At 46.7% G+C, this 26,379-nt stretch overlaps 2 protein-coding genes across 3 annotated transcripts; one reads left to right on the forward strand and one right to left on the reverse strand.

Moving 5' to 3' along the window:
- Window positions 1-1,848: 1,848 nt before the first annotated feature.
- LOC133477978 (neuronal membrane glycoprotein M6-b-like) lies at window positions 1,849-20,442 on the forward strand. The gene is made up of 7 exons (XM_061773465.1): window positions 1,849-2,401; window positions 13,622-13,808; window positions 13,891-14,050; window positions 14,972-15,140; window positions 16,017-16,090; window positions 16,165-16,230; window positions 17,725-20,442. Exons 1-7 carry the CDS (start codon window positions 2,332-2,334, stop codon window positions 17,875-17,877), a joined length of 879 nt encoding a protein of 292 aa, XP_061629449.1. The 5' UTR covers window positions 1,849-2,331; the 3' UTR covers window positions 17,878-20,442.
- An 841-nt stretch (window positions 20,443-21,283) lies between these two features.
- Window positions 21,284-26,326, reverse strand: LOC133478034 (ras-related protein Rab-9A-like). Of its 2 annotated transcripts, XR_009788563.1 has the most exons (3): window positions 25,822-26,326; window positions 23,403-24,173; window positions 21,284-23,326 (listed from the first exon to the last, which is right to left on the reverse strand). XR_009788563.1 is itself a non-coding variant. In XM_061773591.1 (2 exons), the coding sequence occupies exons 1-2, from the start codon at window positions 25,919-25,921 to the stop codon at window positions 23,530-23,532; spliced, it is 744 nt and encodes a 247-aa protein (XP_061629575.1). In that variant the 5' UTR covers window positions 25,922-26,326; the 3' UTR covers window positions 23,339-23,529. The 2 variants fall into 2 exon arrangements, 1 of the variants encoding a protein (XP_061629575.1); XM_061773591.1 differs by lacking the exon at window positions 21,284-23,326 and having other exon boundaries at window positions 23,339-24,173.
- Window positions 26,327-26,379: the final 53 nt, after the last annotated feature.

The following is a 26,379-nucleotide window of genomic DNA, read 5'->3' on the forward strand; positions in this document are numbered from 1 at the left end:
AAGAAGAAGAAGTTTAATTTGATCATCAATTGCTTGTCGATGAATGGCTGCACCGCTAGCTAATTTGTATAATTGTATGTATTGTTTAGCCGGAAATTACAAAGGCCCACACATGAGATAGTGATGGGGTTCCCCCCCCCACCCTTCTCGAAGAGATGCAAAATGGCCTTCGCTGCAGTGTCAGGACAACAATTCCAAGGTCAACGCGACGCTTGAGGTGCTGGACACTACCGAGGGCGACGCCCACGACGTCTCCATTTCACGGTGGCCGACGTTCACATTGAGAGGAGACAAGACGACTGTCCCTGCGCAAAGCTCGTCAACGCACTCCGGCGGCCTCCCCGCCATGGTCTCCATCACGACGTCGAGGCAGAAGAAAGCGCCTCGCCGATAAGATTTCTTTCACTCGGAAAAGGCCCACGAACCGCAGCTTCGCCCCACCACCGGGTTGCCACGGCCTTCCGTTTGACTGTCTCTGGAGCAAGAGCTCACGGCGCTTCCGTCGTTTTGATGGTCCTTTGGAGTCGGCCGGAAGTGATGAGCCCGAGCCTCGCCCGTGGTTCCAAATCGCCAAGATTTGTCTTCGTCACGTGGCACCACAGCTGCTTCAGATCAGGTCCAAGGAGTTTTGGAAGCCATCAAGTTGACATCTTCGTCATTTCAAGACGGTTTGGATGATAGCGTGCAGTCGTAGCGTTCGGTCAAATGGAGTTTGTCGCTATTTCCTTGAGTGGCGACGGCGGCGAGGGTCATCTTGCAGGCTGCTCTCGCCCCGTTTGAAATCAGCTGCCCATTTTTGGAACCGTGCTGTATGAAGGAACATTCTCTTGTACAGTCGCCACCACGGCCCCCTCGTGAATTTCCTTTCCAGTTAAGCCCTTGACGTGGACGTACTAAATGAGCGAAAATATGCAGTATACGGTCTGCACTATTCCATCATATCGTGTAGGTCTTCATAAGCGCAGTGGTCTGACGCCTCGCCCAAGATTTGAGCGTCGCCGGGCGAGGCGAACCAAAGCCAGGGAGCGCCGTTTCTGATCTTCTGGGCACCTTCTTCATCTGAGCGTCCCGCTCGAGGAATATGGAGCTTCTGCGAGAAAAATAGGAAACGGAACGTATCGCTCCAGCTCAGGAGCCGGCAGCCACCGTATCATCTCACCTTGTTCTTGACCATATATTTTCATCTCGCGACCGTGCCATCGTTCCAAACGTGTTTGGATGAAATGGAATGAGTTCAGGCTAACGTCTGCTTGGAAGACCCTCGGCGAGGATGGGTAAACGCCGTTGTTCGTTTGCGCTCGCGGATCGGGTTTCGGGGCGGCTCGCTCGCCAGACGCTCCTTGTGAGCGATGACCCTCTTTGGCTGGGCCGCATATGGAGCACAGCGGGTGTTTTTCTGCAGCCCTGCGGCTAAATGCACCCGCGAAATGTCACGTTCAATGTGAGCTATTATAGTGTGGCTGATCCTTGTCAATGTTTGGAGGTATGGACAATTACTGGGGGGAGGTGTGTGTGTGTGTGTGTGGGGGGGCTAAGGGGGGCCCCCTGGACTTGTTTGCCTGAAACGGGGCCACCTGGGGGCCCAAACTAAAACTGTAAGCGGATTCGGGACAGATGGCGTCCCATTGTTTCAGGATATCTTCACGATCGGTGGAAAACGGGGCGAATTACGGATCGGGAGCATCCTCGCATCAGCATCCTTTGAGGTAAACAAAGTTGCTCCTCTTAAGTCAAGCGTTTACCGCCCCGCCATCTGATTGGTCAATCGTGACATCAGTTCACCACATCGCTTCAGCTCGAGCTGCAGTTTCTATGCCCCAATTTAGATTCTGAAGGCGCAAGATTTGCTCGTCTGTCTTCCCTCCCTCGTTTTCTGTCTCAACTCACCAGATGGAGAGGGGGAAGCGATGCGCACACGCGCACATGGCTGCGTTCACGCATGGCTACACGTCGCTTTGCATATTTACAGCTCTTGCACTTTTTGGCCGTCGCGCCGCGCGGAAACAAACCCAACAACAACAACAACAAAGGGGTCTGCATTGAATGAAAGGTGAGGAAACAGAACGGGGTCACAGTTTGACGTGATCAATCCTACCCGACAAGAGCATTTGGACGTGCAGACGACAGAGAAACAGAGAGAGAGAGAGAGAGAGAGAGAGAGAGAGAGAGAGAGAGAGGTTGTGCACAAGCGTTAAGGGGGGAGGGGAGAGAGAGAGAGAGAGAGAGAAAGAGAGAAGCATCAAGTCCCCGCGCTCCGATCCAGGCTGCAGGCTCGTCCGTCCTTCCGCCCAGCCGTGCACAGGCCCCCAGCCCCGCTGCCGCCGCATCGTCATGGATGGAACAAAGCCCGCCATGGACTCCAACGCGGAGGAGACGCAAGAGGAAGGACAGGAGAGCAAAGGTCGGGCTCCTCTTTCCTTTGTGCGTTTGTCTTTGCGCCGACCCGAGTCCCGTTAAACCGGCCACGCGGTGGCGAACAATAGCGGCGCTGTTATTCTGATGGACGGAAGCAACCGCGAGGACTTTTTTATTTTTTTTTAACCTCCAGCAGCTCGCGGTGCAGATTTGATGTCATGTGCGCCAGATTTCCAGACAATTCGATGCACGCGTTCTCGCTGTATTGGTGGCACCCGTGCGCGTGCATGCCAGCCTTTGATTGATTGTTTTTTTTGTTTTTGTACGAGACTTCTCCTCATCCTCCTCCTCCACTCGGGAAGTCTTCTTTTGGTGTGTGTTTTGCGCGCGTGCGTGCAAAGGAGGCTGCAGAAAGATGCGCGCACTTGACGCAGAGGCACGCACGCGCGCGTCACTACACGCTCCACGTAAAAGCTTCCGAAAAACGACGCAAGCCGAATCCCACTGCGTGCATTTATTTTTTTCGGTGTGTGCTTGTGTCTGAAGATTATTTGAACGTAGATGACGTCAAACTGTTGCTGCTTCTGGTGGCGCGTGTGCGTGCGTGCGCGCGCGGGCGCGTGTCTGCGGGCGAAGGTGTGTCATGCAGTGTGCGCGCTGATTGTTTTTTTGCTTGTTTCGAATTGGTGTTTGGCGAGGTTGGGAATGAAAATTCGCTTGGTTGCAAAGTCAAGACACATTTCGCATTGGAGCAATCTCAGCGCACCACCAAGCAAAAATGCTTCGACTTACACATTTAATTCGTTCCATGAGCAAGCTCGTAACTCAATATTCCCTTATATTAAATCCATTTCCATTCATTCATTACAGGCCCCCGGCAAAAATAAAATACCATCTTTTGTTGTTGTTGTTACATACGTTTTAATAAAGGAAAAATGAACTGTATTGTAAAACATAAATGAAAAAAAAACTTTAGATATGTAACGTAATAAATGAATAATAATACTACGAATTTTTTTATTCATAAAGTGCTTTACTAGACACGCAAAGACGCTTACCAGTACAGGGTCAAAACATAAAAACACACACACAGGGATACTGTGTTGATGATGTGATGTTGTGTTAACAAAATAGATACATACTGTAAATTAAATCCATCCATCCATCCATTTTCTGAGCCGCTTCTCCTCACTAGGGTCGCGGGCGTGCTGGAGCCTATCCCAGCTGTCATCGGGCAGGAGGCGGGGTACACCCTGAACTGGTTGCCAGCCAATCCCAGGGCACATAGAAACAAACAACCATTCGCACTCACAGTCATGCCTACGGGCAATTTAGAGTCTCCAATTAATGCATGTTTTTGGGATGTGGGAGGAAACCGGAGTGCCCGGAGAAAAGCCACGCAGGCACGGGGAGAACATGCAAACTCCACACAGGCGGGGCCGGGGATTGAACCCGGGTCCTCAGAACTGTGAGGCTGACGCTCTAACCAGTCAGCCACCGTGCCGCCTAAGTTAAATCCATACTACTGTTTTTCTTTTTTTTTGGGGGGGGCTAGAGCACCTGCCCCCCAATACGTCCGTGCGCGTGCCTGTCGCTGCAGCCTGCGTTCCGGTTTTCTCTTTCGTTCTGTTATCTTCAAAAGCGTCCATTGTAGTCGGAGGGCCCGGTCGAGCCAATCATAAGCCAGTGACTCCCCCAATTTGTGAACCGCGTGTCCCCTCACTTCGCTCCGATGCTTTCAAAAGCGATGACATCATTCCCTCCCGAGGCGCACGGGAGCCCATTGCGCAACGTCAGCTGGGCGAGCACTTTCAGAACGAGTAGCTAACCCCCTGAATTCTCAAATCGCCCGTTTACGCGCACCGTCCGCAGCTTCAGGTGTGCCGTTGCGCAACTGAGTCCACCCTCATAGATTGGAGGCCGGCTTATTTGCGTGCGCGCCCTTTGACATCTGGAATGTGACCATCAGCTTACAGCGTCCAATAAGACGCTGAAGATTTGCAGCGGGAGCCAAAAGACGAGAGTGCTCGCGTAAGAAGCTTGTGTTGCCGCTTTGGCTCCGAATCAGCGTTTAAGTTGCACGCCGTGACGTTGGGTTTCCACCTCGGGTCCAAATATTTATCCAACTAATATTACCGCATTTACCAAAGCCTGCTCACCTTTATTGAGTAACCACAACAATTGTACTTCATTGGTGCAAAAGTTCACATTTTGTAACTTTCAAGAATGTATCTTTGTTCATTTAGCTATAGCCGGCTTGACAATGGAGCGTTGTATTCCGATTCGAATCGGTTTAGAAGCCCAAACCAAACGAAAATGCTCAATCGGAATAAACAGGCCAAATCCGAATGGAATTTCATTTGATTTCACAGAGGCGAAATATTCCTTTTGCCCAACTCATCACAAGTCCATTTTCGTCATGCAAACGGTGAATCGGATTCGGGCTGCGCTCTGTCTGCGCACGCTCCTTCTTAGCGCAAATGCGCATCGTTTACACGCTCGACAACATGGCGGCTTGCTAGCGGAGCCGGTCTGCGACGGAGATCCTATTTTTAACTACTTGTAGCTTGTTCTTGCTTTAATAAAAATGTCAAAACGCTACTGTGCTCAATCGACAACTGACCTCCAGCTCGATAAAAGCCGCGATGTTTGCATCGATCTGCGCGTGTCACACGACACCTGTTCAGATTAAACGCGTGTGTGACACGTATACACCAGATCTGAACAGATCACCCCACGTGAACGGTTGACGGAGATCTTCCGTCGGAATGATTTCCATCGGAATGGCACGCGAGTCTGCGTGTAAATGTTAGTGATGAATCGTGACAGGCAGAACAATGAAATGCTCTTCCGCTAGATGGCAGGAGATTCAATTAACCTGTTGCCGTTCATACGACGCAATAAAAGCTTGATGCGCAGCTAAACAGGCCCCATTTCACAACGAGGACGTCCATTCATCAGTACGTTGAGACGAGATCGTCATTATTTCAGTTCGCGCCGCTACCTCGACTTACGATTGTTTCGGCGGTTGCTCGTTTTTTTTTGTTGTTTTTTTGCTTCGCGACCTTCAGATATGCCCAGCGCTCGAGTGGATGGGAAAAAAAAAGAACACAGACAGTTGCTGATGCACTCTCAGCCGTTTATTGAATCAAAAACAAATGCAAAATGAATCCACTCGCAAGGAGCATGGAGAAGATGCGCACACTCAACTAACCGTGTGGTAGAGCCACCAACGAATTGACTCACGAGTCAACTTAAGAAAAAACAAATCCCAAATTAGAATTGCTGTATTCGAATGAAAATAAATCAAGGAACAACATGCTACTTACTTTATTCTACAAAGAGCTGCAATGCTGCCACCCTGCATTTACTTCCGTTGTTTATTGCGCATGCGCGCAGTTGTACAGTTAGCTACTGTCGTCTGATCCTATGGATCACAGAGCCGTAGTTTCCCTCGAGACCAAAATCATCGCGCAACGAGACGCCCGATGGCCGCGCCCGAGAATCTGCACGGACATTTGTGGCAGACTTCGAGCGCCGAAGACGAATTGGAGAAAGTTACGCGAGATGCATCCAACACATCGTGGCCGACGATTGACGAGAGCAAGCCAGCTACTGCTAACTAGCAGCTAAAATACAGTAACTAGCTGGCTTAGTAGAAGCAGATGTCGCCATCCAGCCAGCATGGAATTACGGCCACGATATTACATATACACATATACATATATATACACCATCCAAAATGCGTCGGTGTACTCTCGTTCTGGTCTTGTGACAAAATCTGCGACCCCCCAAAAACTGCAACCAGGACGTAACCGGGGGCTGTAGATAGTTTGCAAATGTTCGAATGGGATTTGTCATTTGTCGGACAATGACATGTCTTTGCAGTCTTTTTTTTCGGAAGAGTACAAGGTGGAACGATTCGATTAACGACGAATAACGAATCGGCGCTTTAGAGGGCCAGTCCGAGCTCTACCGTGTGGTACACGGCCAACCGGAGCTGGAGTCTGAGCTCCACATGTCACTCGCAAGGCCACGCCCTTCAAAGGCCATCTTATTTCTTTGCATTCTCTTTTGTTATGTTTGATCAAGCTTCTATATTTATAATTTACAACGCAGTGCTATTTTTCTCTTATTAAAAATGGATCCCAAAAAATTGTCGGGGAGTTGGAACGGGCGAAGTGGCTGGGGAGAGGGAAGTCTGGGCTTCTCTGCTTAAGCTGCTGACCCCTGCAGAAGCCGAAAACAAATTGACTTGACATATGAGTGAATTGAGTTACGAGCTTGGTCACGGAACAGATTCGACTCGTACGTCAGTGTGGCACGGTATGTACAGTAATTCCTCGTTTATGACGGCGGTTAGGTTCCGGAATAGGCGAAATGGATTATTTTCAATATTATTATTGATTATTTGAAAGCAGTACAAACCTCCCCAGACTCATTCGTCTTACAAACATTTACTATACTCTGAAACACCTTTGAAACTCTTAAACATGCAGTAATGCACAGTAGTACTGCACACTATGTACATTTTGTTCCTTGTCATATGCATTTTATGAAGTTTTCTTTTGATTGTTTTGTTATTACAGGCTAGGAAGCGTTTATTTTACCACAAAAAAAACAACAAAAAAACAGCATACATTCAAAATCCCGTGATATGGCCAATTATGTGCAATATGAATATGAAAAAATATTCCCCCGTGCGGTACGTAAGCGGCGCAGTTTCGATGCGCCGATCCGAGATGACGTCATTGTCCGGAGGCCGTTGTTGTTGTTGTTGTTTTAACAGAGCTTCTGTAAAGAAAATGATCAGCAATCAGAGGCGAATGCAAGCAAATCACAAAGAAGATGAGATGAACTTTGTGATTGCCACAAGGGGCAAAAGGTCGGTGACAGAAAAGGTCAAGTTAGTTTGCCGTTTGTCCGTCAGGCGCCGGTGCTGACATTTGGTTTGTTTGCCGACAAGCACGTAAATACGGGAGCGTCTTCGTCCTTCGCGGATCATCGCCGTCGCGCTGACCTCCCAGAAATCCGACACGCATGCGCAGACGATGCATTTTTATTTCTCGCACTTACTTTGTGTCTAATAGCACCAAGTACAAATATGTCATTCCTGCACTCGGGTTGATTTTTCAGGATTGTGATGGATGGATCCATTGAGATGTTGGCGACTCGCAAGGCGCAGAAACACCGACACAGCGGCGACACGGAATGAACGGCCTTTCTCTGAGAGCTCGGCGCACGTTGTGATTCGTGGCGAATGTGTTATCTTGCGCAAGATCAAAAAAAAAACCGCCAGCTTCAAAAACTCTCCATCTAATCTAAACAAAAAACATGCAGTACAGGTATAAAATGCATGTTTTCAGTTGTTATCAGCTTTTTTTTTTGTTTGTTTTTTGTTTTTTTGTTAGTCGGCTGTGGGAACATCTTTGATTGCATAAAAACCCAAGATAATAAAAGAGGGAAACTATTTGGTGTGCACATATTTTCTTATTTAAACTGATGGTGAATATACTTGACAGTAAAAAAAAAAAAATATATATATATTTTTACCTTTGACTTTTGTCTTAAGTGCATGTCAGAATCTGTGCTTTTTACTTTTACTTAAGTAATTTTTTTTTTTTACAGCAGTATCTGAACCTTTTCTAGTTGATTCCTTTATTTGAGATGGACATGACAAAAACATTGTCCAAACCAGATGCATTGCTTTCAAGTGTTTGAATTCTCAACAATTCCGTTGTTTGGCTGCTAACTCCTGCTTAAAGCAAACACTGACGATTTTTTTTTCGAAAAGGCCTGATTCTTCCAGAGAATAAAATGCAAAATTGACAACGAATGAAAATAGATGCCGTGCGGCCCACGTGAAAAATGGCGAGCGTCCAAATCATCCGCAGCGTGGTTGAAAAAATGTTCGATTTCTCCACAGTTTCATCTGGATGGCTCGCACAAGCTTCGCCTCCTGTAGCCTCGCTGAGCCCGCAGCGCCGCGTGAGGTCACGGAAGCACGTGAAAGCCGTCGCACACGAGGGAGAGGCTCGCGGAGTCCTCATTTCAAGTCATTTGCCCAAAGCGTGCTGTCAGCCTCCATCTGGACGTGCGTGTGCGTGCGTGTGTTGCGCTTCCATTTGTTTACGTGCCAATGAGCAGGCGTGGGTGAAAAGCTCTATTTTTACATGCGTACAGTGCATTGTGTTCACGTTCGGCTTTCAACGAACATCGCTCGCTCAGGGTCCCTTTGTGGCCACAGAACGCGCGGCGGTAATGTTGGGCGCTGTTCGGTGCCAGTCTGCAGCGAGATATGAATAGCAGCGTGACAGGTTGGCACAGCACGCCTCGTCCTCGAATGACGCCAGCCCGCTCTCGGCCCTCCTCCATCACCCGCCGATTCTGAATCGGCGACCGATGGCGATTACTGCCACCTCCTAGGAAAATCCAATATTTGCCAAGATGTTCGGCAAAGTCAAATTCCCTGACGACTTCTTCAACATCTCGGGGAGAGCGACATTAGCCAAGTCGGTGGCGTAATTGCTGAGGCGCTCGCTCGCTGGGCACGACGCAATTTGTGGCCCGGGGGGCCATTTTGAATTCGGGCGGAAGAAAACTCAAGTGAATATCGTCCGTCCACTCTGCTCGAGCCTACCCGGCGGCGTGATTTCTAAATAAGAGATGCAGCGCTGCGCCCTATGAAGCCACATCAAAAAGCTCCTCGAATGCCTCATCGTAGACGACGTCACGAGCGTCGAGCTCATTTGGGTCACGGGTGACGTTGTAGTCAAGGTTTGCCCGTGTGACTGTGAAATCGTATCAATGGTTCATCGCCTCGTCGTACTCGTACATGCAGGCGTGCGCAACAAATTGACCTTTTGAAATCACAAGTCAACAATCATATCATATCATCACTATTGTTCAGTTTCCTCCCGCATCCCAAAAATATGCGGTAGTAGGTTGATTGAAGACTCTAAATTGCCCGTAGGTGTGAATGTGAGCGCGAATGGTTGTTCATTTCGTGTGCCCTGCGATTGGCTGCCGACCGGTTCGGTCCCGATACTCTAACGGTTTCAATGCAACTATTTTCACATTTTCATTTTGCTCAATTCAATTCCGTGATATTTTCTCGGGAGGGAGCTGAAAGTTCTTCGCCACGCCATCGCTTCAGTTACCTTCTTCCTTTGTTCTTATTGGCTCAAATCTTTGTGTTTGGATTTCGATCACTCATCGCATCGAGAAAAAGCAACAGCGGCTGCTCAGCTCAACGCTCGAAGTGGGTCGTGGGTGACAAGTTGCCATGGCAACTGATACTCGCCGGCCTGAGGCAAAGAACACGAAGAACACGTCGAATCTTTCGACTCGTCTGCGTGATCGCCACCCAAAATGGTGCCAAGGCACGTTTGCTGTTGGCTTGGCATCTCGTCACCTGACTAATTCCTTCGTCACCGTTAATGTTACTTTTAGGAGCTTGTCCTAAATCGCGTTGCTCATGTTTCTGTGCAAATAAAAGTCCAGTGTCGGGATTTTCGATGCCACTTTTTCTTCACTCTGATGCAGGGACGAGTATTCACTCTGGAGTACTCACCGATACCGAGTACCGATCCCACTACTTGATGTCAGATTTTTTTTTTTTGCGTTATCGGCAGTCTTCACGCGTACCCGATACCTTGAAATAAGGCCGATACCTGGTATCGGTACTGGCTCATCCCCGCTCGTGTGTCTGTCTGTGTTTTTTATTTGTATTTGAGCAAATACTGAGACGACACTGACAAACCAAAGAGAATCACTTGGGTCACTCACCATAACCGAAAACGACTTTTTGAATTTTCACGTTTGACATATTCCGTTGTCTTCCTTCGGCTTTCATTCCCTTTCCATGAACGGATCGTTCGCACCTCTCGCTCGCTTGCTCCTTTGCCCGCGGCCTCGTCGGTATGGCATCCCTCGCCATCCGTCCCGCTCGCTATCGTAGCATCTGGATTGTAATCTGGCGAAGCCTCTCCTGGCTGATTGCCGGCGCTCCCTCTCGCCGATGTTGCGACGGGTTATTATAAGAGCGCCGAGATGATACACGATGCGGCGGGAACAGATTGCGCCGGCCGGCGAGTGCGGCGCGGGCCGGCGGTCGTATTTCAGGCAGAGGCGGAATGCGTAGCGAGGTGGCAGGACGCAGCCGGCCGCGACACGGGAGCGACGGGCTGACCTCGGAGTGTCGCCTCGATTCACTTCTAATGAATAGCCCATTGATTTCCATTAGGCCCGAGCACTCCGGCCTGTCTGTTTCCGATTAGCGGCCTTTTAAAACCACTCCCACAGGGCGACCAGAGAGCGCCAGTGTGTTTAAAAGAAGCCTGCGAGGGACTCTATGCTTTCAAGCAGTGATTCTCTACTCGTGGGTGGGATTTATTTTTTTTTTGTTCCAAGTTCCTACACGGAACGCCCTGGGTAAGCGACAAGAAATGTGACTCACTTTACTCTGTAAACAAACACAGTGCAGCTCAGCCTCTGGCTAGCGCGGAACATGGCTAGCCGTATACTTTGGGCATTTCAAATGGCATTTGAAAATGGAGCGTGTTTTCAGAGGCTATTTTTAAACAAATAATGCTTCATTGTTCTTATCGTCTATAAAGTGGGTCGAGACTGTGCAACAATAAGAAAATGCGTGTCGCCGGGTGACGACAGTTGAGGACCGCTAGTTTAAAGCCTGATCAGCTCTCTGCACAACTCCAAAGTCGGGATTTCTTTTCAAGTCGTTTCTCCTATAAAGTCGTCTCTAATTGGTCTTGGAGATTAGCCCACCTCCAAGAAGGATTATCCCGGTGCGCTGTTCTATTTTCTTAATATTCTGTGGTATGGTATTAAACAAGCAGTTGAGGTTGGACCTTAAGAGCAGGATGGCGTGTCAGTGCGCAACCCCCGGTCGTGACCGCGTGGACCACCGAGGACCCGGCCTGTTTTCGGGCCAGCGTTTTTTAACCCGCCTCTTCATCAACATCGATGAGATTTGGATGCATTATGCAACGAAGCTCTCCCCCCGTTATGCAACGGGAGTCTTCATCGTGAGCAGCAAGCATACTTTGGAGGGGAGCGTCTTAACGCTATGACTTAATCTAGCGCCGAATCACACGATTTTTACCATGTGCTGGCCACAACCCCGAAATCCTGAGCGGCACGGCATCAGAGCGTGAACGCTCCTGGTAAAGTCAGAAAGACGAGCAGACGCCGGCCAATCACGGGCTACACACACGGAGGCTCATTAATTAATTACGCAATTAACATGCAACAAAAACGGCTTTTTTTCCCACTTTGACACCAGTGAGGAACAATAAAGAACATTTGCTCCGTAATGACACGCGCTTGCATGTTCGGAGCACCTTGCGGAGAAACTGAGGATGAAAATGATCAAGTTGGCTGTAACAATCGCACAAAATACGGCCCAAAAATTTCACTCCTCTTGACATTGTTCTCTTCTTTTTCAAAATAGTGTTATTTTGACTGAGTTCGGCCTTCCACTGCAAGGAAACCAATGTGAACTGATGGTGGCCGGATGTTGTGACGTTCGCCGACGGGGGGCCGAAAGCTCACTCGTATCTCGGATTTCAAAAAAGGGACCGGGCAAGGCTCGTTTAGCACTATATAAACCATACACTTGATTGTGTATCTGTATTATCCCTGTATATTATCTGCATGTAGTTATTGGGTCAAATGATTTTTTTATTGTTCAAGGTGGTTTAAAAAGATGAGATTCTTTTATCGGACTGCACTCAGACGATCTATTCCCACACGAAGCAAATATTAATTCATAAGGGTTGTTCTGTCGTCATTTGTACTACTCGGCTGTCTGGAACGCAGCGGAGGAAACACTCGCGAGGTGTGGCTTCAGGCCTTTCTGTCCCTGTGAATAATACATCCATCTTGTGCGTATGGCCAGAAAAGCTCCGGATGAACTTCCCGCCCCTCAGTGGAGGCAAAAATCAATTTGCTCTTTTAAAGTCATCGATAACGAGCGCGGTCCCGCGGGAAAAGTCAAATGGCTGTTCCGAGGGCTCGATAGAAAACTCTCACTTGGAAAGCAAACGGTGGCCTTCCAGCTGCGGTTTGGCCGGACGTCCGTTCATTTGGGCTGCACCGCAAACGATGCGGATTACCGATGACGTGGAAGAGCCGTCGTCGGCTGTCTGCATCCATTGACGGCGTTCGCCGTACAAGCTGACGAGGCGGGCTTGTAGCTCCGGCTCGTGCCGCGTGTGAAAGTGAGAACATGTCGTCGGTGCGAAGGTGCACGTGTTCGAAGACACCTAATGCCGCTTTCATAGGACGCTTCAATTCAACAAACTCTTTGACGTGCAAAACGCTAACGAGCCTTCGGGGTTGCCAAATAGAGCCGGTCGCCATGGAAACGCAGCACAAAAGACATTTCATTTCATCCTTTTTTTTTTTTTCCGCCTCCCTGACAAACTTCCTGCTTTGCTGGAGGATCTATTTTTAACAAGCCGTTATATAAGAGTCCCCTCCTCCTTGTTGCTCTTCATTTTCTTGACTGTTGATGTTCATCCGCAGAAGAAAGTGCGCGAGCGCATCCCAGAATTCAGACGGAAAAACACTCAAAGCGCTGCCCTAGAAAACATCTCCTCTGCTTTACGATCATTTATTTAGCGCCGCCGCATGACTTATTCATGTCATCTGGTCATATAAGCCGGGGGGGGGGGGGGGGGGGGGGGGAATTCTTTGGCGATGTTTCTTGCAAGACAAAAGGGAGGAGGCGAGTGTGGGCGCGCTCGCGTCGAACACAGACGGACGTTGCCTTCAGGTGCCACTTGAATTTCTCGGAATAGAAAACGCAAACATTCGCATCTCATATCATATCTCCCCGCTGAAATAAATTTGAAACACCCCCCCCCCAGATTTGGCTAGAAACGCCCATGTCAGCTATTCAGTCGCACCTTGGCTTGAATAGGATCACATGTACGTGACACAACTAACTTCTCTTTGCGCCAATTCAACCAGAGGACAGCGGGAATCGTTTCCTATAGCTAGAAAAAAAAAAAAACAAGTCGGCTAACTCCTACCTAGCAACATAAACGCTGACCTACGATGGAGCAAAGCGTTTTTTTTGTTTCAACCAAGCAGTGTAAGGTTTGAAGCTTTTCAAAGTTGTTTAGAAAGGAAATACTTTCTGAAATTGTACAGTTGCTGTGGTTGATTGTTAGAAATGGGCGAGAATCGGCCGCCCCCGTCGCGCGATGACGTTTGAAGTCTCGGCTGTGGCCTCCCGCAGGATGCTTCGAGTGCTGCATCAAGTGTCTGGGCGGGGTGCCCTACGCCTCCCTGGTGGCCACCATCCTCTGCTTCTCCGGTGTGGCCCTGTTCTGCGGCTGCGGCCACGTGGCGCTCACTGGCACCCTCACCCTGCTGGAGAACCACTTCTCCAGGATCTCCGGCGACCACGCCGCCCTCACCCTGGTGTAAGTTCTGGAAGCTTCGCCGGCGCAAAGGCCACGCGACCTTTGGCCGCTTTAACCCTTCCCGATGTTTCCGTGTGCTCAGCGTTCAGATCTTTCAGTACATCATCTACGGCATCGCGTCCTTCTTCTTCGTCTACGCCGTGGTCCTGCTGGCTGAGGGCTTCTACACCACCGGCGCCATCAAGAAGGAGCTGCAGAGTGACTTCAAGACCACCGTGTGCGGACGTTGCATCACCGCCTTCGTATGTCACGCCCGCACGCAAAGTGCAGATACGCTTGTGCGCACTTGAGCCCTTGGGGTGGTAACCCCGGCATGGTTTGTCCTTTCTGGCCCGATTCCTCCGATTGGCGCAGATGTTCAATTTGCGCTCGCGCCGTGGGCGTTTAACAGCGGCGAGCCGTCAAGGCCGGCGAGGACTGAACAAGTTGCGCTGACCTTCATTTACAACCCAATTGTATTCATTCATTCTAGCGCTGGGAAAATTCATGAAATAGCTAAGTCGACTTCAAAATAAAAACCGACATTTATTACGGAAGAACGCAGTGATGAGCCGATCATAACCTTTGGCAAAAACGGCACACAAGTGTCTTTAAGTGACTTTAGAAGTGTAATATTATGTATATTGCATTTGATATTTTGCTGTCACAAATTCTGTACACTAAATTTATCAAATACGCTCAATACCAAAATATGCAGTTTAAAGTTTGAAGTCCATCGCTCATAAATGAGAATGAAATGCACGTTCGTAGTTAAAAAGAAAACAAAAAAGCACACCATTTAAAAAACATTGCAATGAGGCAAGTATTATTCGATTATTTGATCAATAATCAATGGGAGAATGGATTCAAAAAAGATTCGATAGTGACAGCCCTAAAACAGCTGCCCTACAATAACGGTCGCAGTTTACGTCCTCTGATTGGTTGGTCAGTGCAAGCCAAATTCGACTGGCGCAATACCTTTATTAATCGGCATTTCTGATGATAAACGATGTATTTTGCAAGTGTTAAATATCGATTGTGAACGGACACGGCGCAGTCGTGTGCTGCTACATTTTATTGTGATTTTGGACAGCTAGTATTGATGGTTTCTATAACTGTGACGTCATAGCAGTGGTTGTAAACATGAGGGGCGTCATGAAGACGAATTTCTTTGCCCTTTTCAGTTCATGTTCCTGACTTACATCCTCGCCCTCGCCTTCCTCGCCGTCTTCGGCTTCACGGCCATCCCGGTCTTCCTCTTTTTCAACATGTGGAACACTTGCGCTGCCATGAGGTCCCCGGACTCCAACATCACCTCGCCCGACTCCATCTGCGTGGATGTCAGGCAGTATGGTAGGTGGCGCCGACACATTTGCGCGGGTGCCACGCACAGCTTTGGTCATTTAAGTACAACTGTGAAGCCAGAAATGATTGAAGTGAAGAAGAATGACATGTTTACAAGATGACGTAATTGAATTACAGAATGTACGTCATTGTAATCCATTACATTACAGGGTGAAAATGGAAATTCCCACGATTGTGATTTTAGTTAGATTTGAAAAATGCCGCTAAAGAGCAGATTTGTTTTCATGTCACTTGCTGCTTCTAAATCCAACTTGAGCTTGTGATTGGCTCTCTCTTGTCATGTGCCATTCTGCCGTAGTCTCAAACATGACTTTTTTTCTTTTTTTTTAAATATGACCTCGTAACACCACCTTTTGAGGCAATCTATCAGTTTGTCTCAGATTTTGAAGTCATAGTTAATTTAGGACTTTTTATGGAACATTCACTTATCCGGTTTTTCATATGAAGTGATTGTCGAAATTGTGCACATTTGTCAGTAGGTCACCATGGTATGGTATGATGTTGTAAACGCATAATGCAACAAGCTACATTTTTATTATGTACGATGCTTCATCAAGTTTTCATGTCAGTTTATTATTTGTGTGAGAAGAACAAATATGTGGATAATTCCAAAATAATGACGTATGCTTTTAATCCACTTTTTAGACGAGACATCCCTGGATCATTCCATCAAATATAATGATATTCCTTTGAGAAAGTAATTGAAATCGTTACACTACTGTGCCACTTTGAACAGGGTAACTTCATTGTAACCATTTCCAAAGTCATCTTCGCAATCAGTTTCATTCCTTCATTCGATCTCGATTTGACCGAGCACAAACTCCCTCTCTTATTTCTCCGTGACTCAAGGCTTTGATCCCACAGGTATCATTCCCTGGAACGCGACGCCGGGAAAAGCTTGCGGTGCCGCTCTGGGAGACATTTGCAACACCAGTGAAGTAAGACGCTGCTGAGCAGGACTTTTTCTACGTTTACTTTCCTCCACTAAGCCGAAATCCGTTTTGGATTGCAGTTCTACCTGTCCTACCACCTCTACATCGTGGCGTTAGCCGGCGCTGGAGCGACCGTCATAGCACTGGTGAGCCCGTCTCGGTCTCTTAATATGCACGTTGCCATGGCGCGATTATCTGTTTCCATAGCAACTCTGGCTCTCTCTCGCTCAGCGCAAAATTCTCCCCAGTTGCTCACCTCTGCGTCCGTCGATGCGCAGAGGGTCACTGTTTGTTTTTTGTGGCCCACCGTCCACAAAAATCCGATTTGACGTGGCCCTCCGAGGCTATTGGGTGTAGGTGTTGATAACGCGGGGGGGTTGTGACACCCGCATCTGCCGACATGACGACTACTACGAGGACCATTACTACGAATAACAAGTTGGTTTTATACCGAGCTTTTTTTTTTTTTTTACTTGCGCAAAGAAACTATTTACAACCATCCATCCATCCATTTTCTGAGCCGCTTCTCCTCACTAGGGTCGCGGGCATGCTATCCCAGCTATCATCGGGCAGGAGGCGGGCTACACCCTGAACTGGTTGCCAGCCAATCGCAGGGCACATACAAACAAACAACCATTCACACTCACATTCACACCAACGGGCAATTTAGAGTCTTCAATTAACATGCATGTTTTTGGGATGTGGGAGGAAACCGGAGTGCCCGGAGAAAACCCACGCAGGCACGGGGAGAACATGCAAACTCCACACAGGCGGGGCCGGGGATTGAACCCCGCTCCTCAGAACTGTGAGGCTGACGGTCTAACCAGTCGGCCACCGTGCCGCCTCTATTTACAACCAAAGAGCAAAAAACGTTTTCCTCCACTTTCGCCTCTGTGTCAAAGATGAATAATTCACTAAGATCCTCAAGCAAACGCTGCTTTGAAGATTGTCGGTTATTACAGGTTGTTTTTTGTTGTTGTTGTGAATATGGAGATTTGCTGTGGGCAGGGGTGGATCTACTCTGGAGGGAAACAGGGCTGCGGGCCACCCCAAAAATCATGGCAAACCCAAAACTATTTGCCTTCTCATCCTTGAGAAAGCTGTGATGTAGCAGTTTCGCAAAATAACTGAAATATATAATTGCCTGGCCGGCACGGTGGGCGACTGGTTAGCGCATCCGCCTCACAGTTCTGGGGACCTGGGTTCAAATCCCGGCCCCGCCTGTGTGGAGTTTGCATGTTCCCCCGGTGCCTGCGTGGCTTTTCTCCGGGCACTCCGGTTTCCTCCCACATCCCAAAAACTATGCACGGTCGGTTCATTGAACACTCTAAATTGCCCGTAGGTGTGAATGTGAGTGCGGATGGTTGTTTGTTTCTATGTGCCCTGCGATTGGCTGGCGACCGATTCAGGGCGTACCCCGCCTCCCGCCCGAAGTTAGCTGGGATAGGCTCCAGCGCGCCCGCGACCCGCGGGAGGAGAAGCGGTAAAGAAATATTAATAATTGCCTGATGGATTGCTGTTAGCATGTTTGATGAAGTCAAACAATGTCAAAGTTGCTTTTGCATCCTTCAATGTTGCCTTCGGAGGAGAAAGTTTGGACACAAAGAGTCCTCGACAAGAATTTTGTGGTCTTTCTCCAGATTCACTATCTGATGATCTTGTCAGCCAACTGGGCCTACCTGAAGAGCGTCGTCTCCACGCACGACTACCACGACATCAAGACGAAGGACGACCAGGACCTGGAGGCGGAGGCGCGCTCCAAGGAGGGCCAGAACTCGTCCTCCTACTCATAAGGACGCCCGTCCCCCCCGCACACCTTCAGCCGTCACCCGCCACACCTTAGCACCCACCGGCTTCCTTCATGAAAACGACGCCCCCGGTTATATTCAGTAGTCCCGCCAGCTCCTGAGTCTCTCTGCTCTTCCCTTCCGCCATGTTGGGTGGAGTGGGCGTGGTCTCCCACCAGAAGGGAGCAGGATTGAGGGTCAGGAGGAACAGCGACACCCCCCCACCCCAAAGAGGCTCGCGAACGGGAGCGCTCACACGCGCTCCGCCGGTTTACCGAGCGTCTCCTGGCTGTCGGGGTTCGGGGTGCGGCCGGTCCGAGCGGGCCGGCCCAAGTCCTCGCCCCCCTCACCCCCCACCGGCCACCGCGGCCAAAATCAACTTTGTTTACTGTCAGCGCCCGCCACGGGGAAGCCAGACGGTGACCGACTTCCTCTCTTTTTTTGATGTTTTATATGCATATATACAGTATATATGAATATGAATATATTGTGTGAATGTGTGCGAATGTTGTTGTTTTTTTAATACTCTCTGAAACTACCAGGTACTCTTAAGATGTTTCTTCTTATGTTTTTGGCGTTCATTTTTTCCCCCCCACTTCTTTACACTTTTGACTGATTTATTGTTGATGCTTAAAACATTGTTACTGTACAAACGGACAAAAAAACTAAACAAGTTGAGCAATTGCAAGGCTGTATAGCATACAGTACATCATTTGGCATTTTGGTAAACGCTTACCTGCACTTCAATCTACTAAGTAAGGATTTCTTTTTTTTTTTTAGCAAAAAAAGCCAAACGTTGAAGTCTCTAAAAAAGTTGATTTTGTAGCTTGTGCATTCAAAATCCAAACAATCAAATCAATCAACCATTTACATACTGTACCTGCTCATTAATCAAGCCATCATTTAAGATAATCAATGAAACAACGACGGGTAGTTTGAATAGTAATTACAAGTACAATTCCGAGCACTGGGAAAACGCGCGTCTCCAAAATGATCTCAAAATGGTGTCGTGACTTAAGAATGAGTCTTGTGCTTGCAGGTGAACTTGATTTTGTCTAATGTAAAATGTCTCGCGCAACGAACTAACCTCTCGATAGGTCATTGCTGCGAGGGAACGTTTCCCAAAATTGATGAGACCTTGACCCCTCAGCTTGGAAAATCATTTGGATTCCTTTCTTGGAAAAAAACAACAACTCTATTGAGCCGACATTAGAAAAAAATCTCACAGCACACCACTAAAGAAAGAGTTTGCAAAAAGTAATTAGTAATTAATTTTGTACCTTCTTTCATCCTGTGGAAGAGCGTTTAGTTGTTCTGCCTGTCACTATACATCACCTGCATAGATAGATGAACAAAGATACATGACTTGATCTCTTACGCCAATTTGGTTGGGAATCACTTATCCGAAGCGCTTACCCAAACGACAACCATTAAATCTCATTTGAAAATGACCCAACTGTAAATAGTTTCATCACTCCTTAAAAAATGGAATCGACTCAGAGAGAGCAGTCCGTGTTTGTCCATGATATTTAATGTATTCTTTCTTTCCGAACATGTTCATGTTCCCCTCGTGTGTTTAGCCGTCAGATGCTAGCTCTGCATTTGATGTCACAATTGTAACGTGACATCGTCACTGAAATGTCGCGAGATGGACGCAGTGCGGCCGTGACACGATGGATCGACGTTCTTGTGATATAAATAGTTCAAATGCGAAAGAATTGATTTCATCAGTTTTGAGTTTTAGGCAGCTGAGTTCTTCTTGTGATTCTATATTGATTATATATATATATATATATATATATATATATATATATATAATGGAGATATATATATATCCATTTTTTGAATGGCCAGCCAAAAGAGTGACTTGTTCGTGCAATTTCTTTTTTTTCTTTAAGCCTCCCAGATGAGCCACAGACTGTTTTTGGATGTTTACACTCGAACTAAACAAGTCAGGAATTTTCATACATTCATTTTATAATCCGATATTGTTTCATAATCATAAACTATACTATATAATTGATGACCACTGCTAAGTCAACCTTAAAAAAAAAATGTAAAAAAATTTGCTGAGATGAAGCATGTCAGTATCGTCCATGTGTGCAGCTGTCTATTCTGTATTTCAAAAAAAGGATTTTATTGCCAGGGGCGCTATGTTTGCTAATTCTCCGTCCTCTGCCGCCAGGTAGATGTTAAGGCAAACTTCAATTTCCTACCCGACGATTCATGTCAGGGTGTTGTTGTTTCCTTGTTCTTTGCATGAAGGAGACATGACCGTGTCTTTGCAGTTTTTCAGGTGATGTGTAGTCAATTGTATGACAACTTTGGTAGGCGGTGTTTTCCCCCACTTCTTCTGCACCCCTACCCCATTCCCCTTTTCTAAAAAAAAAATTATATATATATATATATATATATATATATATATATATATCCATTGTACTTTGATGGCAATGTAGTCTATGTAGGTGTTTCCTTATGCTGTTTATTTTAAGTTGGAACTAGTTTTATGACTGCTATATAGTGATGATTTTTGTAACCTTCTCTAGTAAAACCGGTATTTTTATTATCGTGTCACTGTTGTCTCCTGCCTCTTTCTTGACTTGGCTCGCCATCGATGTTCTTGCAAGATGGCGGGAATGAACTGATGTGTTTTCAGTTAACAGTGTCGTGTGAATCGGAAATTTACACGCGTGCGTTAAATCAATTCATGGCTTTTACACAAAACGGTACTCCAAATGGCAGGACTTCTTTGTTAGGTTTTCAAGAACAACGGGTAACAAAGCATCCTATAATTTGAAAATGGCACTTTACTTGTCATCATATACTTTGCTGTGTTTGGCGCAAGCTTTTTCCAAATACTTGGGCACCTGAAAAACATTGTTCAAAAATATTGCAGAATAAATCATTTACAATTAAATAAAGTTACATTTTATTTGAAAATTACAGAAATTGAAAATTTTAGTATCAATTTAATTTCAGTAACAGAACTCAATGCTAATGTTTTTGCTTAAGAGTAGCTGCTAGCTGTGTTAGCTGGTATGCTAATTGCTCAGTAACAAACTCAGCTATATAATAGAAAATAAAAACTTTTGATATTGTCTTTTTATGATAAGTAACAGGATTGCGTTTATTTGAATTTTTTTTTTAATATATAAAATAATAGAAGTAAGGACTTGCCTAGGGTCTATCCATATATAGACTAATTAGCTTGATGTTGTCATTTCTGCTGAGTCATGTAGCTCACCTTTTTTCTCCTCCTCTAGATAGCTAAAAAGGTTTTAGTAACAGAGTTGCGTTGAAAGACAACTTAAAAGCATAAATACTCCTGTGTGTGTCCATGCTACAACAAAATGTTTCAACATGGAAACAGAAACAAAATGACACCCAAAAAGTTGATTTAAAACATTTTTTATCTGTTACATTTGATGTGTAAGTTGGTCGGTCAAGAGGGAGCGAAAAGCTACTTTGGGGTGCTCAAGCGCTATTGAGTATATTAAAACAATATTTAGGTATCACTTTTGCTGTATAATTTACACAACAACTATATGTTGTTGTTTTTTTATTTTGTACATAGTTGACATGTCATGAGTGGGGGATGGAAACTGTCCTCGAATACTGAAATGAGACATATAGTCATACACAAACATAAAAAATAAACATAACATACAGTTATAGGGGAGTCCGGACAGAGTGAATGAAGCAGCTGAGCGCAACCGAGCCCAATTAGCCCACATCACGTTCAGCAGTTCCACAGGCGCCACTTGTCACTCGAGCGCCCACTGGTGGACAATTCCAAGTATTACTCTTTACTTTTTCCGATGCAAAAATCGAAACACAGTGCAGGAGCTTCGCCATTTATTGAACTCATTGTGGCCGAGAGGTGGCAAAAGTATATCACACTTCAAAAGAGCCGATCTAATCCTCCGAATCACGGAACTTATTCCATCCATCAAAAAAATCCCCCCTAAATAGAATAAGTAGTCATTTTAGGCTGGTTTTCGGATGAAATAAATGATTTAGTCCCGCCCACATTCCGGGCACGTCAGCCTGTGACAGCCTGACACGTCACGAGCAGAAGCCGATGACTTTTCCTCACTGAACCTCTGAGCTTTCATTTTATGGATTTTTTTTAATTTTTATTTTTATTTTTTTTAGACAAGTTGAAATGCTGCCTTGAGGAAAGAAGTCATCCTAGGAGGTAACTCTTGCACATTCATTTCTGCACCTGCAAACGGTTTTCGTCAGTTCAATTTTGCATTGCTCAAAGATGTTTCAAAAGACGCTCACGCTTTACGTCCATCAAATCCAAAATATCGGGGCGATCCCTCTGATATTTTCCGAGGGTGAAGTGGGCATTCGCAGTCGAGTCAAGTTGATTTGTTTTTGCCCTTCGTCACAAAAGAGTCTCAAAGGGCTTCACAGGCCCACAGCTGACAAAGATCGACGACATCCCCTGAGAAACGTAAAGATGTCCGCATCCGTTTTGGTGACAAGCGCGGGCCTGGAAAGAAAAAGAACTGAGAAAGAAGGGGAACCAGCCGGCGTCTTTGGAGAGTAGGGAGCGCGCAACCGTATATGACAGCAAAATAAGATTGGACAAAGTGCGATTTGGAAACTCGAGCAAGCTGTCTGCTTTTTGTTTTTGGTTTCTGAAAAGTTCAGAGGTGACGTCACAACGAGATGAGGGGGGCGTGTCCATTTAGGCGTTCCAAAGCCAATCAATTGCTCCAAAATGGATTGATATGATCGGAAATGACTGCCAGTTTCTTTTTTTCAGCAAAAATAAAACAAACTTGTGAGGGAAATATGGACCATTAAGACCCATACCTCCTTTAAGTAAAAAAAAAAAAAAAAAAAAAAAAAGTACTTATATTTGACTACCAAGTAGTGATATTTAATAAAGTCTTGCAACTGTGACAAAAATGTGTTTTAGTTGAATCCAATTTTGTTCGGAAACACAAAACACAAACTTGTCTTGAACGTGGCAAACGTTTTCTAACAGTCTTGCCACACAGCTCACTCAAATATTATGTGCTCTCTTAGTCTCAACACAAAGGGGCACTATACACGAAGAGTACATAGAAACAAAAAGAAATAAGAGACGAAGAAGAACGTACAGTCAGACATTACAAGTCGTAATGCAGATGCCAGTTACCTCAGAGTCTTAACGACACTATGAAGTGTGCAAACACAAGTCGTAAAAGAAAAGCGCGACAGGGCGAGTGAAGTGATGCGTTATCACACCGTCGCTTGCGTGACGTGAGGGGGCGGAGAACATCGGCGCTCGCCGTTGGGCCCGTGCCGCCGCAACTCGCGAGGAGCCGAGCGGACTTGGTGGTCGGTTTTGCAGAGCGTGAATTACAAGTCGCCTAACCGAGTGTTGCATACGTGTTTACCTTTAGCGTAAGACTCTCCACACGCCCGAGCTGGAAGTATCCGGAAGGTATATGTCAGGCTGGAAAAGTGGTATCGGTGTCTGAGTATCGGAGTTTATTATGGAGTACAGACGTACGATATTGGTGCGTTTCTACCTCAAATTAAAATGTGCTTCAGGCCCTAAGGAGCCGTGGGCCAGTTCTGACCGTACCGACGTCTGATAGTTCATAGCTCGCCGCAGCCACGATGGGCACTTCTGGAGAGGCGCGTTCCAACTCGACTTCAGCAGCAGCCGGAATCCGAGCCGCTCTTCCTGCTCAGGTCCACCGTGTCGGCGTGGACCAGGTGGTCGTCGCGCTCGTCCAGCGCGAGCATCCGACGAGCCGCCTCCTCGAAGGCCGACGCCACGTTGGTAGCCTCCTTGGCGCTGGTCTCAAAGTAGGCGAGTCCGCCGTTGTCGCGGCACCACCGCCGCGCGTCCTCCGCCGACACCTGCCGTTCGTCCACGTCCACTTTGTTGCCCAGCACCACGAAGGGGAACGCGTGGGGCTCCTTGAGGTCGGCGTAGTAGGCGAACTCTTTCTTCCAGTTGGCCAGGTTGCGGAAGCTCTGCGCGTCGTCCACGCCGAAGGTGAGCAAGCAGCCGTCGGAGCCGCGGTAGAAGGGCGTGCGCAGGCTGCGGAAGCGCTCCTGGCCCGCCGTGTCCCAGATCTGCAGCGTGACACTTTGGTCGTCCACCTCCAGCTCCTTGTTGAGGAACTCCACGCCGATGGTGTGGAAGAGCTTGCAGTCAAACTTCTCGCTAACGTAGCGGTTCATGAGGGACGACTTGCCGACGCCGCCGTCGCCCAAGAGAATGACCTTGAGCAGAGGTGACTTGGAGGTCATGGCTTCAGGCGGGCGACAGCGGCACGGGCTTACAGCCGCTGTGGATGCAAAAGATCACAAAGTTAAGTGCCGTTAAGTATTACGAGTGACCTAAGCCAAAGGTCAACACAGCGCCACCTTACGAGTTTAGATCCGTCCCTCAACAAGTTTCTAACTCAATTCTTTCGTAAATCTTACTCAATGACTCAAATTGATTTCCCCCACTGAAATGAATTGAAATGCCATTAATCTAATCCAGCCCCCCCCCCAAAAAAAACATTTCTTTCATCACGTGTTGTTAATAATGAGAGGCAATGTAAAGAAATAAAGCGTTTTTATGAAATGTAGTACTCATAATCAGAATTGGGATGAACTTTATTGTCCCAGAGGAAAATTTGTTTTGACCGCTACAACATCGCTGCATAATATCTTTATTATTAACAATGACTTTATTTGTTTAGCACCTTTAAAAAAACAGTACACCGCAATATCAGCATCGTATAACATAAAAAAAAAAAACACACACAAAACAAAACAAGGAAGCCCAAGTTAGGAACCCAACTGAGACCAAAGGGATTGCGATAAATACATCTAAAAACACGTCAAAACAACAAGAGCATATTGAATCCATTCATAAATCAATACAAATAAATAGACACAATAAAAATACATTTTAAGATATGGACAAATTTAAACACTCGTCCCACTGCCGCATCATCGTCGCAGCTTACAGCTGATCAAAATGCACTCAAGTTTTCGCTAAAGCTGAAAATACATTTCCTGGTTTGAAGCGAGAAAGACAGAACGGCCGCTGCGCTGCCCCAAGCCAAATAATTGGAGTATATAAAGCGTAAAATATGGTTTTATATCAATACTTAACTATATTTACAATGTCTAATGTGCCTGTGGATGAAAAAGCCAAATGTACGTGAACGGCACGCACCCAGCGAGGCACCTTTCAAATAGCCTCACTTTGGCTTTTATTCTCACGTGTCCTGCTTCTTCCTTAACTACAAATGTATTTTTCACGCTTTCATAAATGTGATGAAGTACAATATGCTGTATATACGTACAGCATCAAACGTGGATACTATGGGTGCAGGGTATCCATGTGTCCGATCGCGCCACGTGCGGGGGGGGGGGGAGTCGGCAACTCTGATTTTTATGCACTGGCGGGGCCCGATCGGGTTCGAGCGTATTGCGCAATGTGGGGCACGCTAATAGTGTTTTGGGGCCTCATAAAATCTCGTTTAGGGCCACCAAAATCCTGAATTACGTCAACTTTTTATGGTGCCTTTCCACATTGTACCAACAAACACATTTGTATTATCGATTTACATTACATCCTGTTTTGTTATCAGTTTATTATTTGTAGACAGAAAATTTTCTGCCACTCCTCCATGTCAACGTGGATATTTGAATTCAACAGCCGTCAATGGCAGTGAGTGAGTTTTAATCCGCTACAGGAATCATTCGTTCCAAATTAAGAAAAGTCCTCAAATGTAATCAGTTACATTACTTTGAGAGAGTGAAAAACTATTTCACACTACTTTTAGATTTTCAACAGGGTAAGATTGCCAACACAGGTGACGTACTTCCCATCAACGCACATTCAAATATTCAAATTGCATTCATCTTTTGCCAGTCAAATGTAAGGGAGAAAATGCATATACATGATGCGGTTTGACCGTAACATTGGAAAGCTACCTTGCACGTTGACTTGCTGCGCCGTGTCCTGCCTGGAAGTGCACTCCGCTCGAGTGTGCCGCCGCTGACCGGACCCGGGACGCTCATAAGAGCCCTGCATGTGGATTCAAAAGGACGGCAACAAAAAAAGAGCCCCGCCCGGGTTTGGGTCATGCCTCCACTCGTCATGTGCAAGCTGCCACACTTTTTTGTTATACCCCTTGGAAAAAAAAATTATAAATAAAATAGAGCCTTTGTGTGCATCTCACATGCACATTTACTGTGGAGAACAGTTCGCCGTGGAAGCTGTGAGAGATGGAATAAGTCATGCATGTCTGACTTGAATGTGACTTTTCTCTGGTTTGCACTTTTCTGTAGCGCTGAAATGTATCCTGTACATTTTCAAAATGCAAGTTTTCAAGCCTTTTATAGGCCAAGAGGCAAGTCGACTTGCATGGCGCCATCATCCATCCGTTTTCTGTCGCCGGCGTGCTGGAGCCCATCCCATCTATCTTCGGGCGAGAGGCGGGGCACGCCCCGAACCGGTCGCCAGCCAATCGCAGGGCACATAGAAACAAA

Source organism: Phyllopteryx taeniolatus, chromosome 1 (genome assembly GCF_024500385.1).
Source record: "Phyllopteryx taeniolatus isolate TA_2022b chromosome 1, UOR_Ptae_1.2, whole genome shotgun sequence".
Taxonomy (NCBI): Eukaryota; Metazoa; Chordata; class Actinopteri; order Syngnathiformes; family Syngnathidae; genus Phyllopteryx; species Phyllopteryx taeniolatus.

Excerpts from the sequence above, each read along its gene's own strand:
- LOC133477978 (XM_061773465.1), top strand. The coding sequence starts at position 2,332 with ATGGATGGAACAAAGCCCGCCATGGACTCCAACGCGGAGGAGACGCAA. Across the intron at positions 2,402-13,621 it reads GGAAGGACAGGAGAGCAAAG|GATGCTTCGAGTGCTGCATC; the intron begins GTCGGGCTCCTC and ends GGCCTCCCGCAG. Across the intron at positions 14,051-14,971 it reads GACGTTGCATCACCGCCTTC|TTCATGTTCCTGACTTACAT; the intron begins GTATGTCACGCC and ends TGCCCTTTTCAG.
- LOC133478034 (XM_061773591.1), bottom strand. The coding sequence starts at position 25,921 with ATGCAGGGCTCTTATGAGCGTCCCGGGTCCGGTCAGCGGCGGCACACT. Across the intron at positions 24,174-25,821 it reads GCAGCAAGTCAACGTGCAAG|CGGCTGTAAGCCCGTGCCGC; the intron begins GTAGCTTTCCAA and ends TTGCATCCACAG.